The sequence below is a fragment of the Salmo salar genome, chromosome 18 (assembly GCF_965601325.2).
Source record: "Salmo salar chromosome 18, fSalSal1, whole genome shotgun sequence".
NCBI classification, from domain to species: domain Eukaryota; kingdom Metazoa; phylum Chordata; class Actinopteri; order Salmoniformes; family Salmonidae; genus Salmo; species Salmo salar.
In genome coordinates this window covers 33,568,528-33,585,000 of record NC_138308.1, presented here as the reverse complement: position 1 = coordinate 33,585,000, position 16,473 = coordinate 33,568,528, and the positions used below count along the sequence as shown (strand labels likewise).

Here is a 16,473-nt window from a genome sequence, read left to right as displayed (position 1 = left end):
TAGCAGGGTGATAAACCATAGGGGGGAACAAAGACTAGTGTACCACACAGGGAGAGAGCAATTAAGCTGTTTTCTTCATGTTCATTTAAAGCTAATTAACTACAGTGCCCGACAGACAGGCAGGATATGTCCCAAATGGCAGCCTTTTCCCTAATTAGTGCTGTACTTTCGACCAGGACCCATAAGTCTCTGGTCAAAAGTAGTGCACTATATAAGGAATAGGGGTACATTTGGGACTCAGCCAGACAGGAGCAGCTAGCTGGCTAGCCCCCTAGCCTGACTGTTGGCAATGTGTAGTAGACCCAGATGCCACTGGTGGGAACTTGTTGCTCCTTGTCATTCTTCTCTGTCTGACATCTCTCTCTCTCTCTCTCTCTCTCTCTCTCTCTCTCTCTCTCCTCCGCTTTGGTATTAGTGTGTATGTAGACACAGCCCAGCTGACACTTGTGTGAACTTCTAGTTCATGTTCTCCATCTGACACCTGTCTCACTTCCTCTCTTCTCTCTGTGTGTGTTACAGGGTCGTCGAGGGAAGACAGGGGAACCTGGACCCAGAGGCCTACCTGTAAGTACTGATGCTGCTGCTGCTGCATTCCTTCCTACCTTTATTTCTTCCTTCCTTCTGTTTGCCACTGTCACAGACCGTTTCAGTTTCAAGTTGTACGGGATATGCATGGTATACATCATCCAATTAAATGCTTACTTGCAGACAGTCCTCCTGTATGGTATACATACTGCACATGCCTGTCAATCAATGTTTACTCCCACTAAACACACACTGCTGCCTCATGTCGAAAGATCAATCATTCAACCAGGAGCTCTCTTTAACTCCCACCTGCATGTATCTCACAAAGAACCAAATATATTCAGGTCTCCTTCATCTGTAGAAGAGATCCACTGTAGTCCTAATTGAGACTCCTCTGTAGGAGAGATCCACAGTAGTCCTAATTGAGACTCCTCTGTAGGAGAGATCCACAGTAATCCTAATTGAGACTCCTCTGTAGGAGAGATCCACAGTAGTCCTAATTGAGACTCATCTGTAGGAGAGATCCACAGTAGTCCTAATTGAGACTCCTCTGTAGAAGAGATCCACAGTAGTCCTAATTGAGACTCCTCTGTAGAAGAGATCCACAGTAGTCCTAATTGAGACTCATCTGTAGAAGAGATCCACAGTAATCCTAATTGAGACTCCTCTGTAGGAGAGATCCACAGTAGTCCTAATTGAGACTCATCTGTAGGAGAGATCCACAGTAGTCCTAATTGAGACTCCTCTGTAGAAGAGATCCACAGTAGTCCTAATTGAGACTCCTCTGTAGAAGAGATCCACAGTAGTCCTAATTGAGACTCATCTGTAGAAGAGATCCACAGTAGTCCTAATTGAGACTCCTCTGTAGGAGAGATCCACAGTAGTCCTAATTGAGACTCCTCTGTAAGAGAGATCCACAGTAGTCCTAATTGAGACTCCTCTGTAGGAGAGATCCACAGTAGTCCTAATTGAGACTCCTCTGTAGGAGAGATCCACAGTAGTCCTAATTGAGACTCCTCTGTAAGAGAGATCCACAGTAGTCCTAATTGAGACTCCTCTGTAGAAGAGATCCACAGTAGTCCTAATTGAGACTCCTCTGTAGAAGAGATCCACAGTAGTCCTAATTGAGACTCATCTGTAGAAGAGATCCACAGTAGTCCTAATTGAGACTCCTCTGTAGGAGAGATCCACAGTAGTCCTAATTGAGACTCCTCTGTAAGAGAGATCCACAGTAGTCCTAATTGAGACTCCTCTGTAGGAGAGATCCACAGTAGTCCTAATTGAGACTCCTCTGTAGGAGAGATCCACAGTAGTCCTAATTGAGACTCCTCTGTAAGAGAGATCCACAGTAGTCCTAATTGAGACTCCTCTGTAGGAGAGATCCACAGTAGTCCTAATTGAGACTCCTCTGTAGAAGAGATCCACAGTAGTCCTAATTGAGACTCCTCTGTAGGAGAGATCCACAGTAGTCCTAATTGAGACTCCTCTGTAGAAGAGATCCACAGTAGTCCTAATTGAGACTCATCTCTCAGAGGCATGGGTATCAGGGTATTCAATACTATCGACGCAGCACTATCGCCGGCCTAAGGTATCACTGAACACTGAGAAAATGAGCCTGAACCATCACTGTCACCTAAGAAATGATCACTGTCACCCTAAGAACCATCACTGTCCCCCTAAGAACCATCACTGTCCCCCTAAGAACCATCACTGTCCCCCTAAGAACCATCACTGTCACCCTAAGAACCATCACTGTCCCCCTAAGAACCATCACTGTCCCCCTAAGAACCATCACTGTCCCCCTAAGAACCATCACTGTCCCCCTAAGAACCATCACTGTCCCCCTAAGAACCATCACTGTCCCCCTAAGAACCATCACTGTCACCCTAAGAACCATCACTGTCCCCCTAAGAACCATCACTGTCCCCCTAAGAACCATCACTGTCCCCCTAAGAACCATCACTGTCCCCCTAAGAACCATCACTGTCACCTAAGAAATGATCACTGTCACCCTAAGAACCATCACTGTCCCCCTAAGAACCATCACTGTCCCCCTAAGAACCATCACTGTCCCCCTAAGAACCATCACTGTCCCCCTAAGAACCATCACTGTCCCCCTAAGAACCATCACTGTCCCCCTAAGAACCATCACTGTCACCCTAAGAACCATCACTGTCCCCCTAAGAACCATCACTGTCACCCTAAGAACCATCACTGTCCCCCTAAGAACCATCACTGTCCCCCTAAGAACCATCACTGTCCCCCTAAGAACCATCACTGTCCCCCTAAGAACCATCACTGTCACCTAAGAAATGATCACTGTCACCCTAAGAACCATCACTGTCACCCTAAGAACCATCACTGTCACCCTAAGAACCATCACTGTCAACCTAAGAACCATCACTGTCCCCCTAAGAACCATCACTGTCCCCCTAAGAACCATCACTGTCCCCCTAAGAACCATCACTGTCCCCCTAAGAACCATCACTGTCCCCCTAAGAACCATCACTGTCCCCCGAAGAACCATCACTGTCACCCTAAGAACCATCACTGCCACCCTAAGAACCATCACTGTCAACCTAAGAACCATCACTGTCAACCTAAGAACCATCACTGTCAACCTAAGAACCATCACTGTCAACCTAAGAACCATCACTGTCCCCCTAAGAACCATCACTGTCCCCCTAAGAACCATCACTGTCCCCCTAAGAACCATCACTGTCCCCCTAAGAACCATCACTGTCAACCTAAGAACCATCACTGTCCCCCTAAGAACCATCACTGTCCCCCTAAGAACCATCACTGTCAACCTAAGAACCATCACTGTCCCCCTAAGAACCATCACTGTCCCCCTAAGAACCATCACTGTCCCCCTAAGAACCATCACTGTCCCCCTAAGAACCATCACTGTCCCCCGAAGAACCATCACTGTCCCCCTAAGAACCATCACTGTCCCCCGAAGAACCATCACTGTCCCCCGAAGAACCATCACTGTCCCCCTAAGAACCATCACTGTCCCCCTAAGAACCATCACTGCCACTCTAAGAACCATCACTGTCACCCTAAGAACCATCACTGTCACCCTAAGAACCATCACTGTCACCCTAAGAACCATCACTGTCCCCCTAAGAACCATCACTGTCACCCTAAGAACCATCACTGTCACCCTAAGAACCATCACTGTCAACATAAGAACCATCACTGTCCCCCTAAGAACCATCACTGTCCCCCGAAGAACCATCACTGTCACCCTAAGAACCATCACTGTCACCCTAAGAACCATCACTGTCAACATAAGAACCATCACTGTCACCCTAAGAACCATCACTGTCCCCCGAAGAACCATCACTGTCCCCCGAAGAACCATCACTGTCCCCCGAAGAACCATCACTGTCCCCCTAAGAACCATCACTGCCACTCTAAGAACCATCACTGTCAACATAAGAACCATCACTGTCCCCCTAAGAACCATCACTGTCATACAGTACTCATGTGCGAACATGCACGCAGGCGTACACACACTCACACACACGTTTCTATTTAAAAGCCACACTGTCATCCATGTAGCGTTCATCCAGTACTGTCATTAACACACCTCTATATGTACTGTCATTAACACACCTCTATATGTACTTTCATTAACACACCTCTATATGTACTGTCATTAACACACCTCTATATGTACTGTCATTAACACACCTCTATATGTACTGTCATTAACACACGTCTTAACACACCACGCCCAGAAATCTGCTCCTTTTATTCTCTGTTCCCAATGCACTAGACTACCAGTTCTAATAGCCTTTAGCCGTACCCTTATCTTACTCCTCCTCTGTTCCTCTGGTGATGTAGAGGTTAATCCAGGCCCTATAGCCCCCAGCACCACACCTATTCCCAGGCCCCAGGCACTCTCATTTGTTGACTTCTGTAACCGTAAAAGCCTTGGTTTCATGCATGTTAACATCAGAAGCCTCCTCCCAAAGTTTGTTTTATTCACTGCTTTAGCACACTCTGCCAACCCTGATGTCCTAGCCGTGTCTGAATCCTGGCTTAGGAAGGCCACCAAAAAAATCTGACATTTCCATCCCCAACTACAACATTTTCCGACAAGATAGAACTGCCAAAGGTGGCGGAGTTGTAATCTACTGCCTGCAGAGTTCTGTCATACTATCCAGGTCTATGCCCAAACTATTTGAGCTTCTACTTTTAAAAATACACCTCTCCAGAGGTACCTGGAACCTACAAGGTACACGCGTAAATCCATAACCATGGGCACCCTCATAGATATCATCCGGACCAACTTGCCCTCTAAATACACCTCTGCTGTCTTCAACCAGGATCTCAGCGATCACTGCCTCATTGCTTGCGTATGTAATGGGTCCGCGGTGAAACGCCCACCCCTCATCACTGTCAAACACTCCCTAAAACACTTCAGCGAGCAGGCCTTTCTAATCGACCTGGCCCCGGTATCCAGGAAGGATATTGACCTCATCCCGTCAGTAGAGGATGCCTGGTTGCTCTTTAAAAGTGCTTTCCTCACCATCTTAAATAAGTATGTCCCATTAAAAAAATTTTGAACTACGAACAGATACAGCCCTTGGTTCGCTCCAGACTTGACTGCCCTTGACCAGCACAAAAACATCCTGTGGCGTATTGCATTAGCATCGAATAGCCCCCGCGATATGAAACTTTTCAGGGAAGTCAGGAATCAATACACACAGTCAGTTAGGAAAGCTAAGGCTAGCTTAGAAATTTGCATCCTGTAGCACTAATTCCCAAAAAGTTTTGGGACACTGTAAAGTCCATGGAGAATATGAGCACCTCCTCCGAGCTGCCCACTGCACTGAGGCTAGGTAACACTGTCACAACCGATAAATCTATGATAATCGATAATTATAAATAAGCATTTTTCTACGGCTGGCCATGCTTTCCACCTGGCTACCCCCACCCCTGCCAGCAGCTCAGATGTTCTGAAAGAGCTGCAAAATCTGGATCCCTACAAAGCAGCTGGGCTAGACAATCTGGACCCTCTCTTTCTAAAATTATCTGCCGAAATTGTTGCAACCCCTATTACTAGCCTGTTCAACCTCTCTTTCGTATCATCTGAGATCCACAAAGATTGGAAAGCTGCCGCGGTCATCCCCCTCTTCAAAGGGGGTGACACTCTAGACCTAAACTGTTACAGACCTATATCCATCCTGCCCTGCCTTTCTAAAATCTTCGAAAGCCAAGTCAACAAACAGATCACCGACCATTTCGAATCCCACCGTACCTTCTCCACTATGCAATCTGGTTTCCGAGTTGGTCATGGGGGCACCTCAGCCATGCTCAAGGTCCTAAACGATATCTTAATCACCATCAATAAAAGATAATACTATGCTTCCGTCTTCATCGACCTGGCCAAGGCTTTCGACTCTGTCAATCACCACATTCTTATCAGCAGACTCAATAGCCTTGGTTTCTCAAATCACTGCCTCGCCTGGTTCATCAACTACTTCTCAGATAGAGTTCAGTGTGTCAAATCAGAGGAACTGTTGTCCGGACCTCTAGCAGTCTCTTGGGGGTGCCACAGGCTTCAATTCTCGGGCTGACTTTTTTCTCTGTATAGATCAATGATGTCGCTCTTGCTGCTGGTGATTCTCTGATCCACCTCTACGCAGACGACACCATTCTGTATACATCTGGCCCTTCTTTGGACACTGTGTTAACAAACCTCCAAACGAGCTCCAATGCCATACAACACTCCTTCCGTGGCCACCAACTGCTTTTAAATGCTAGTAAAACTAAATGCATGCTCTTCAACCGATTGCTGCCCGCATCCGCCCGCCCGACTAGCATCACTACTCTGGACGGTTCTGACTTAGAATATGTGGACAATTACAAATACCTAGGTGTCTGGTTAGACTGTAAACTCTCCTTCCAGACTCACATTAAGCATCTCTGGATCTGGTAAAAGATAATACAAAGAAAAAACAACCGTTCTTTTGTATTTTTTGTTGTACCATCATCTTTGAAATGCAGGAGAAAGGCCATAATATATTATTCCAGCCCAGGTGCAATTTAGATTTTGGCCACTAGATGGCGTCAGTGTATGTGCAAAGTTTAGACTGATCCAATGAACCATTGCATTTCTGTTCCAATTTTTGTATCAAGACTGCCCAAATGTGCCTAATTTGTTTATTAATAACTTTTCAAGTTCAAAATTGTGCACTCTCCTCAAACAATGACATGTTTTTTTTCTCACTGTAATAGCTACTGTAAATTGGACAGTGCAGTTAGATTAACAAGAATTTAAGCTTTCTGTCAATATCAGATATGTCTATGTTCTGGGAAATGTTCTTGTTACTTACAACCTCATGCTAATCGCATTAGCTTACGTTAGCCCAACCATCCCGTGGAAGGGAAGTTTTAATACACCTAAATATATGCAAACAGTGAGCAGTAAAGGAATGGATTGTGTCATATTGATCTATTAGAAACACTTATCATCAATTCTGATACTACAAGGCTGAATGATTATTGTACAAACCCCACAGGGGTATATTAGGAGTGCTGTCATGCATACAGTAGATCGTATCGGTGAGGAGGATGGCTCTGAGTTCTGCCTTTAAGGCCTGCTTGACTATTGGGTTGAGTTCCTGCCAGACTGCATTGAATTGCATCAACCAATGGTTGTGTGCCATGTCATCGACTGTGCAGTTGGGCACCAGATTGCTAAATCATATGATGTGGTTATCTGATGTTAAATAATCACCAGATTGCTAATGTATATCATATGATGTGGTTAGCTGATGTTAAATATCTATCCAGGTGTTATAAGATATGGCATGTGTCTGCAATGTAGTCAGCAGGAACTCAACCATAGTTTTCTCTGCAGACCTGTTAATCAACCACAAAGACTGGGTGCGTGTGATCACCTAAACACAAAACTCAACATACATCTATAGAAGGGTTGTGTCTAGTAGGTATAAAACAGAAGAAAACTATAAAACAGAGTGAGCCTACAGTATCTACATTTGGGAGGTACTATGTAGTACTATCTGAACTTTTCCTATAAGAACAGAGCCACCCCTAGCCTTTTGGAGGCCCTAAGCAATATTTGGTTGGGGGGCCCATCCCACCTCGCTGGGCAAAACATTTTAGTGCCCCCCTTCTTGTCAGTGGATTTTTTTGTTGTTGCAGTGTTAAAGTTACTTTTCTGTAATTCTACACATTTTGGTTGTTGAGAAAATGTTGCAGTTTTAAAGCTAATTTCCTGCAATTCTACACATTTTGCCATGACTTAGAGTATGCCATGTTAATGATATCTGAGTGAGTGACTAGCTTAGTCAAGATCAGTAGGGGCCCCCTGGGGGTTAGGGCCCCTGGGCTCATGCCCTGTGTGCCCGGTCGGTCATTTGGTAGCTGGCTACCAGTGATGGGGAAGCTAATCTGAAAATGTAGTTTACCAAGCTACCAATTACTTCACATTTGAAGAAGCTAAGCTAAACTAAAGCTACCGTTATGAAAAATATAGTTTACTAAACTAAAGCTACCCTTATGAAAAATATAGTTTACTAAACTAAAGCTACCCTTATGAAAAATATAGTTTACTAAACTAAAGCTACCCTTATGAAAAATATAGTTTTGTCACGTCCTGACCAGTATAAGGGTTAATTGTTATTGTAGTTTGGTCAGGACGTGGCAGAGGGTATTTGTTTTATGTGGTTCGGGGTGGTGGTTTTTGTAGAAGGGCATTTGATTTATGTATTCCGGGGTTTTTTGGGCACTGTGTCATATTCATGTATTTCTATGTTTTGTCTAGTAAATCTGTTTCTATGTTTAGTTAAGTGGGGTTGGGACTCTCAATTGAAGGCAGGTGTTGTCTCTTTGCCTTTGATTGAGAGTCCTATATATTAGGGTGTGTTTGGGTTTGTATTTTGTGGGAGATTGTTTCTTGTTTTGCCTGTTTCTTGTCTAGCGTGTGTGAGCCTGAGAAGACTGTTCGTTGATCGTGAGTTCGTTTTGTTATTTTGGTGTTCATTTTGAGTTTAATAAAAGTTCAAGATGAGCAACCACATACCTGCTGCATTTTGGTCCTCCTTTCCCGACGACAACCGTGACAAGTTTACTAAACTAAAACTACCCTTATGAAAAATATAGTTTACTAAACTAAAGCTACCCTTATGAAAAATATAGTTTACTAAACTAAAGCTACCCTTATGAAAAATATAGTTTACTAAACTAAAACTACCCTTATGAAAAATATAGTTTACTTAACTAAAGCTACCCTTATGAAAAATACAGTTTACCAAACTAAAGCTACCCTTATGAAAAATATAGTTTACTTAACTACTTAGAAAAAAAGTAGTTCACTACACCCAAACTACTCCATGAAGAATTTTCATCTAACTCTAAAACGTCATCGACTTCAAATTGCCAGAACAGATCACTCTGGAGTCAGATGTTAACGGAATGTGTAATTTAGCCTATTAAACACAAAAAGTGAGAATTAGGCAGGTCTGATACCGAAAAAGAAAGGACGTTCTTACTTCAACCATATTTTATTTTACCAAAAAAAAGTATTGTTTCGTTCTAGTAGTTAGCTACACTACTACAAGGGAAAAACATAATGAACTATTGAAAACACTACCAAGATTTGATATAGTTCAACTACCACCAAGCTACTGCAAAATGTAATTACATTACTAGTTGAACTAAATGTAGTTGACTACGCCACAACACTGCTGACTAGACCAATTTGACTAGCAATCTATAAAATGTTAGCTGATGTGCTAATTGAGTGAATGTCAGTGACTGATATAAAAATTGGAACACTGCTGATGCACAACCATATTTAGACATATTTAGGTAGTCACCTCGTTTATTCTACTTTTCTTACTCTCAACAGGAAATTAGTTCCTAAAAAAAACTTTTTACACAGACTATGCAGCGCCTTCGAATAAAAATCCCTTGTTTGAATTTTTCCTGTTAAAACGTTGTAAAATGTTTTGCTACAGCTGCCCTAATGAACATTTCTAATTTACACTCTACTGCTTCCTGCTGCCTTCTAGTAACCAAGTGGACTTTGTTGATATGAAATTATTATTTTACCCATTCAATTATTTTCATACACTGACGCTCTGATTAAACTTGTGATAATGAGAATTCAAACCAGATAGACAGGAAGATGGTGCTCATCTTCCGTCACTGTCACCGCCATGCTCAATAGGTTCAATTATCTTTAGCATCACTTCAGCTGCTGACCGTTACGGTTCCCCCACATTTCTTTCTGTACTCTCTGACACCTTAATAACTCATTAGGCCTCACAAATGGCACCCTATTGCCTATTTAGTGCACTACTTTGGACCAGAGCCTATATAATGTGCAATATCAGACGTACCCACATAGTTATAGGACACAACATCGTAGGAAAAAGGGAGGACAAGGAGGAAGAGAAAGAGGAGGTGTGAATGTGACATTTCTAAATGTCAGTGTCCTGATAGTACCCCTGTCATGTGACGTACCAGCTAGCCTCATTGTCCTGATAGTACCCCTGTCATGTGACGTACCAGCTAGCCTCATTGTCCTGATAGTACCCCTGTCATGTGACGTACTAGCTAGCCTCATTGTCCTGATTGTACCCCTGTCATGTGACGTACCAGCTAGCCTCATTGTCCTGATAGTACCCCTGTCATGTGATGTACCAGCTTGCCTCAGTGTCCTGATAGTACCCCTGTCATGTGATGTACTAGCTAGCCTCAGTGTCCTGCTAGTACCCCTGTCATGTGATGTACCAGCTAGCCTCAGTGTCCTGCTAGTACCCCTGTCATGTGATGTACCAGCTAGCCTCAGTGTCCTGCTAGTACCCATGTCATGTGATGTACCAGCTTGCCTCATTGTCCTGATAGTGTCCATGTCATGTGATGTACCAGCTAGCCTCATTGTCCTGATAGTACCAGCTAGCCTCAGTGTCCTGCTAGTACCCATGTCATGTGATGTACCCGCTAGCCTCAGTGTCCTGCTAGTACCCCTGTCATGTGATGTACCAGCTAGCCTCAGTGTCCTGAGAGTACCCCTGTCATGTGATGTAGTGCACTTTATAGGGTGTCATTTGGGACTACTGTTTCAACATGATTTGTGAGTGACTATGGAGACAGGGAGGACTGGCGTCTCTCAACCAATAGTGGTGCTGTGCATATTAAATAACGCCCTCACTGATATGCACATGCACACCCTCACGGACATACACATGCGCGCGCACACGCACGCACACAGACAGCCTCCCTCCTGCCTCTCTTCCTCTACCTCCTGCTGCTTGTCTCTCAGTGTGACTCAGTGCTCCTTCTCATCACAGACAGATGGCCATTACCTACAGTACTTTAGCAAAAGGCCTGCAGTCATTTTCATGGAACCCCCGGGTGTTGTAGCTAACCACGAGGCATGTGAGAGAGTGAGAGACGGGGGGGGGGGGTAGAAATCGAGAAAGGAAGAGTCACAATGAGGCCCTCCTACAGCCCCGGTAACAAACACACCCACCCCCCTCCACTTGTCCACTTGTTCCGGTGACCATACCAGGAAGGAAACCGTTGTGTACCGGGTCAGTCGGAGGCAGTGGGACAACCTCTTGAACAAAGCGGCTGTGTTGATCATGTTGTATTGGTCCAGTGGTCTGTGTTGATGTTGATGTTGGCCTCGCCTAGAAGGTTTTTAATGGCTCCTGTGCCCTGAGAAAAGAGAATGGTGGCTGACCAGCTGACTGGATAAACTTGTATTGTGTTGCTCCTGGACAGAGAACCATTTCTCTCTGCTTGTCTCTACACGTCTAAGCTGACGGTACTGTGTGCCTCAGCCAGACTTGATCTCAAATCCAAAATGTTGCAGTATAAAGCTGTATTTAAAATATTAGCTTCACTGTCCACATACATACGTAGGGGTGTGTATACTTTTAAATACCATTCCTGGTTTGAATGGGAATAGTGGGATGGTACCAGAATGGAAAATACTCAAACCGCAGCACACACCATACAATCTCCCTGTGGGCCACCATAATCACACCGTTCTTCAACGGGTCGTTCAGTACCGTTTCTGTTGAATTAAACATTCAACACCATTCTGTCACGCTGAAGGCACCCAGGGATAGTGTTGTGGCAGTGTGTCTGAAGGCACCAGGGATAGTGTTGTGTCTGAAGGCACCAGGGATAGTGTTGTGGCAGTGTGTCTGAAGGCACCAGGGATAGTGTTGTGTCTGAAGGCACCAGGGATAGTGTTGTGGCAGTATGTCTGAAGGCACCAGGGATAGTGTTGTGTCTGAAGGCACCAGGGATAGTGTTGTGTCTGAAGGCACCAGGGATAGTGTTGTGGCAGTATGTCTGAAGGCACCAGGGATAGTGTTGTGTCTGAAGGCACCAGGGATAGTGTTGTGTCTGAAGGCACCAGGGATAGTGTTGTGGCAGTGTGTTTATTTAAGAGGAAAGGATGGGACAAGTTTTGACGTGTTTGTGTGCTTGTACGCACGAGAGAGAGAGAGAGAGAGAGAGAGAGAGAGAGAGAGAGAGAGAGAGAGAGAGAGAGAGAGAGAGAGAGAGAGAGAGAGAGAGAGAGAGAGAGTTGTGTGAGTCCAGTAGATTTGACACACTTACACACATCCAGTAGGATGGACACACATCCAGTAGGATAGACACACATCCAGTAGGATAGACACACATCCAGTAGGATTGACACACATCCAGTAGGCTTCACACACATCCAGTAGGACTGACACACATCCAGTAGGCTTCATACACATCCAGTAGGGCTGACTCACATCCAGTAGGATAGACACACATCCAGTAGGATAGACACACATCCAGTAGGATAGACACACATCCAGTAGGGCTGACACACATCCAGTAGGGCTGACACACATCCAGTAGGATAGACACACATCCAGTAGGGCTGACACACATCCAGTAGAATTGACACACATCCAGTAGGCTTGACACACTTACAAACATCCAGTAGGCTTGACACACATCCCGTAGGTTTGACACACATCCAGTAGGCTTCACACACATCCAGTAGGACTGACACACATCCAGTAGGCTTCATACACATCCAGTAGGGCTGACTCACATCCAGTAGGATAGACACACATCCAGTAGGATAGACACACATCCAGTAGGGCTGACACACATCCAGTAGGGCTGACACACATCCAGTAGAATTGACACACATCCAGTAGGCTTGACACACTTACAAACATCCAGTAGGCTTGACACACATCCCGTAGGATTGACACACATCCAGTAGGACTGGCACACATCCAGTAGGCTTCACACACATCCAGTAGGACTGACACACATCCAGTAGGCTTCATACACATCCAGTAGGCTTGACACAAATCCAATAGGTTTGACACACATCCAGTAGGACTGACACACATCCAGAAGGTAATAATGATCTGATAATAAGGTAGAAGGTAATAGCCCTATCCTATAGTAAGGTATAAGGTAATAGCCCTATCTGATAATAAGGTAGAAGGTAATAGTCCTATTTAATAGCCCTATTCTATAATAAGGTAGAAGGTAATAGTCATATCTGATAATAAGGTAGAAGGTAATAGTCCTATCTGATAATAAGGTAGAAGGTAATAGTCCTATCTAATAGCCCTATCTGATAATAAGGTAGCTTCATTGTGAACAACACTCAACACCACTCACTGACTCACTTAATCCCTCCCTCCTTTCACTACTAGATCTCTAGACAGAAGATGAGAGTTCTGCTTCTCTAAATTGTAGCTTGCCTAACATATGTCTCTCTGTGATTGGAGTCCTCTCTCCCTCTCCCTTAGTGAAGTCTGTAGCGTGCTCAGTTTGTGTGTGTGCCGGCATGCTCAGTGTGCGTGTGTGTTTGTTTGTGTGTGTGGGTTGCACAGTGTGAGGGGCTAGGTAGAGTACTCCATGAATCACATCTCCATAACAGCATCTCTCTCCCACTGACAGACAGACCCAAACAGGGGCAGACTGAGCACTGCAGAGGCTGAAGGCAAAGGGAGAAGAGATACAAGGAGGGAGAGAGAGGGGGTGGGAGGTGGAGAGAAAGAAAGAGAGGAGGAGGGAGACAAGGAGAGAGAGAGAGAGAGAGAGAGCGAGAGAGGGGGGGTGGGAGGTGGAGAGAAAGAAGAAGAGGAGGAAAGAGAGAGGAGGAGAGAGACAAGGAGGGAGAGAGAGATGGATAGATGGAGACAAAGAGGGGGAAAGAGGTCAAAATAAAGGGAAGGAGAGAGGGAGAGGTAGAGAGAGAGAGAAGGAGGGAGAGAGAGGGAGATGTATAGAGAGAGGGAGAAGGAGGGGGGAGAGAGAGAGAGGTAGAGAGAGAAGAAGGAGAGGGAGAGAGATTGAGAGGGAGGGGGAAGGAGGGAGAGAGAGAGAGAGGGAGAGATATTTAATTGCTGTTTAATGATTAGCTCAAAGTCAACATGTAGCCCCTCAGAGCAACACCTAGACAGTAGTCTCCATTTGTGCTGGTCCCCTCCCTGCCTTGTGCACCGCTGGGTTCCACTTTACTGTTCATTTAGCACTATGGGAAGAGACATCAAACACAGGTATTCTGGGATAAGGCCTTATGGATGGTTACGACTGCTGTGGCAGTAAAACAACACCTTCGTATTGCCATGTAACCTTTATTTATACAAGTTATTCTCATTGAGATCAAATCTATTTTACAAGAGAGGCCTGAATCGATAAAATATATGGTGAGGTTATATGTTTCTTTTATTTTGCATTAATAACATTCATACAGTATAAACTTTCACAAGTCAATTAATGTTCACAATCAATTTATCCACAGAGGCTTCTCCCCGCTAATATATGAATAGGCCAGTCCATCTGTTCATGTATGGCAATCGTCTGCTTGTTAATAATTAATAGCTCACAGACAGAGAGACAGACAGACACAGACACAGAGAGACAGACACAGACACAGAGAGATAGACACAGAGACACAGAGAGACAGACACAGAGACACAGAGAGACAGACACAGACAGAGAGACAGACACACAGACACAGACACAGAGAGACAGACACAGAGACAGACACAGACACAGACACAGAGACAGACACAGAGACAGACACAGACACAGACACAGACACAGAGACAGACACAGACACAGACACAGAGACAGAGAGACAGAGATAGAGACACAGAGTCACAGAGACAGAGACACAGAGACAGACATGACTTTGTCTTGTGCCTGCTGGAAGCTCTGGTATGGATCTTCTCTTTATCTATTTAATGGATGTGCTGTTAAGGAAGAGGGTGCTTATAATCTGTAACCTGTCCCCTGAGACAGACAGACAGACAGACAGACAGACAGACAGACAGACAGACAGACAGACAGACAGACAGACAGACAGACAGACAGACAGACAGACAGACAGACAGACACACAGACAGACAGACAGACACACAGACACACAGACACACAGACACACAGACACACAGACACACAGAGACAGACACACACACATACACACACAGGCTAACCATCAAAAGGTTCAAAGTTGCCCTGATTGGTCCAGAAGACTCTATGCTGGGGGAGGAAAGAGGGGTGAAGAAAACAGGTGAAGTGTTGTTGAAAGTGAAAGGGGAGTCTGGGAATCCGTAGACAGTTACATTTCACACAGCCCCAGTCCAAATGTAGCTGCTCCTTTTACATCTGTTTGGGGACAGAAAATATTATTAAATACTTTTTTCTTTACATAGTTGAATGTGCTGACAACAAAATCACACAAAAATAATCAATGGAAATCTAATTTATCAACCCATGGAGTTCTGGATTTGGAGTCACACTCAAAATTAAAGTGGAAAACCACACTACAGGCTGATCCAACTTTGATGTAATGTCCTTAAAACAAGTGTGTGTGGCCTCCACGTGCCTGTATGACCTCCCTACAACGCCTGGGCATGCTCCTGATGAGGTGGCGAATGGTCTCCTGAGGGATCTCCTCCCAGACCTGGACTAAAGCATCCGCCAACTCCTGGACAGTCTGTGGTGCAACGTGGCGTTGGTGGATGGATGGATTCAGGTCTGGGGAACGGGCGGGCCAGTCCATAGCATCAATGCCTTCCTCTTGCAGGAACTGCTGACAGACTCCAGCCACATGAGGTCTAGCATTGTCTTGCATTAGGAGGAACCCAGGGCCAACCGCACCAGCATATGGTCTCACAAGGGGTCTGAGGATCTCATCTCGGTACCTAATGGCAGTCAGGCTACCTCTGGCGAGCACATGGAGGGCTGTGCGGCTCCCCAAAGAAATGCCACCCCACACCATGACTGACCCACCGCCAAACCGGTCATGCTGGAGGATGTTGCAGGCAGCAGAATGTTCTCCACGGCGTCTCCAGACTCTGTCACGTCTGTCACGTGCTCAGTGTGAACCTGCTTTCATCTGTGAAGAGCACAGGGCGCCAGTGGCGAATTTGCCAATCTTGGTGTTCACTGGCAAATGCCAAACGTCCTGCACGGTGTTGGGCTGTAAGCACAACCCCCACCTGTGGGCGTCGGGCCCTCATACCACCCTCATGGAGTCTGTTTCTGACCGTTTGAGCAGACACATGCACATTTGTGGCCTGCTGGAGGTCATTTTGCAGGGCTCTGGCAGTGCTCCTCCTGCTCCTCCTTGCACAAAGGCGGAGGTAGCGGTCCTGCTGCTGGGTTGTTGCCCTCCTACGACCTCCTCCACGTCTCCTGATGTACTGGCCTGTCTCCTGATTGCGCCTCCATGCTCTGGACACTACGCTGACAGACACAGCAAACTTTCTTGCCACAGCTCGCATTGATGTGCCATCCTGGATGAGCTGCACTACCTGAGCCACTTGTGTGGGTTGTAGACTCCGTCTCATGCTACTACTAGAGTGAAAGCACCGCCAGCATTCAAAAGTGACCAAAACATCAGCCAAGAAGCATAGGAACTGAGAAGTGGTC

The 16,473-nt window shown here is 45.4% G+C and overlaps 1 protein-coding gene across 4 annotated transcripts in view; it reads left to right on the top strand.

Annotated features, from left to right (window-relative positions):
- Nucleotides 1-16,473, top strand: part of LOC106560244 (uncharacterized) — a 240,705-nt gene that overhangs the window by 117,187 nt on the left and 107,045 nt on the right. For all 4 annotated transcript variants that reach the window (XM_082964905.1, XM_082964904.1, XM_082964903.1 and 1 more), the window contains exon 18: nucleotides 520-564. In XM_082964905.1, coding sequence (XP_082821031.1) covers nucleotides 520-564 — 45 coding nt within the window. The remainder of the gene's footprint in view (nucleotides 1-519; nucleotides 565-16,473) is intronic.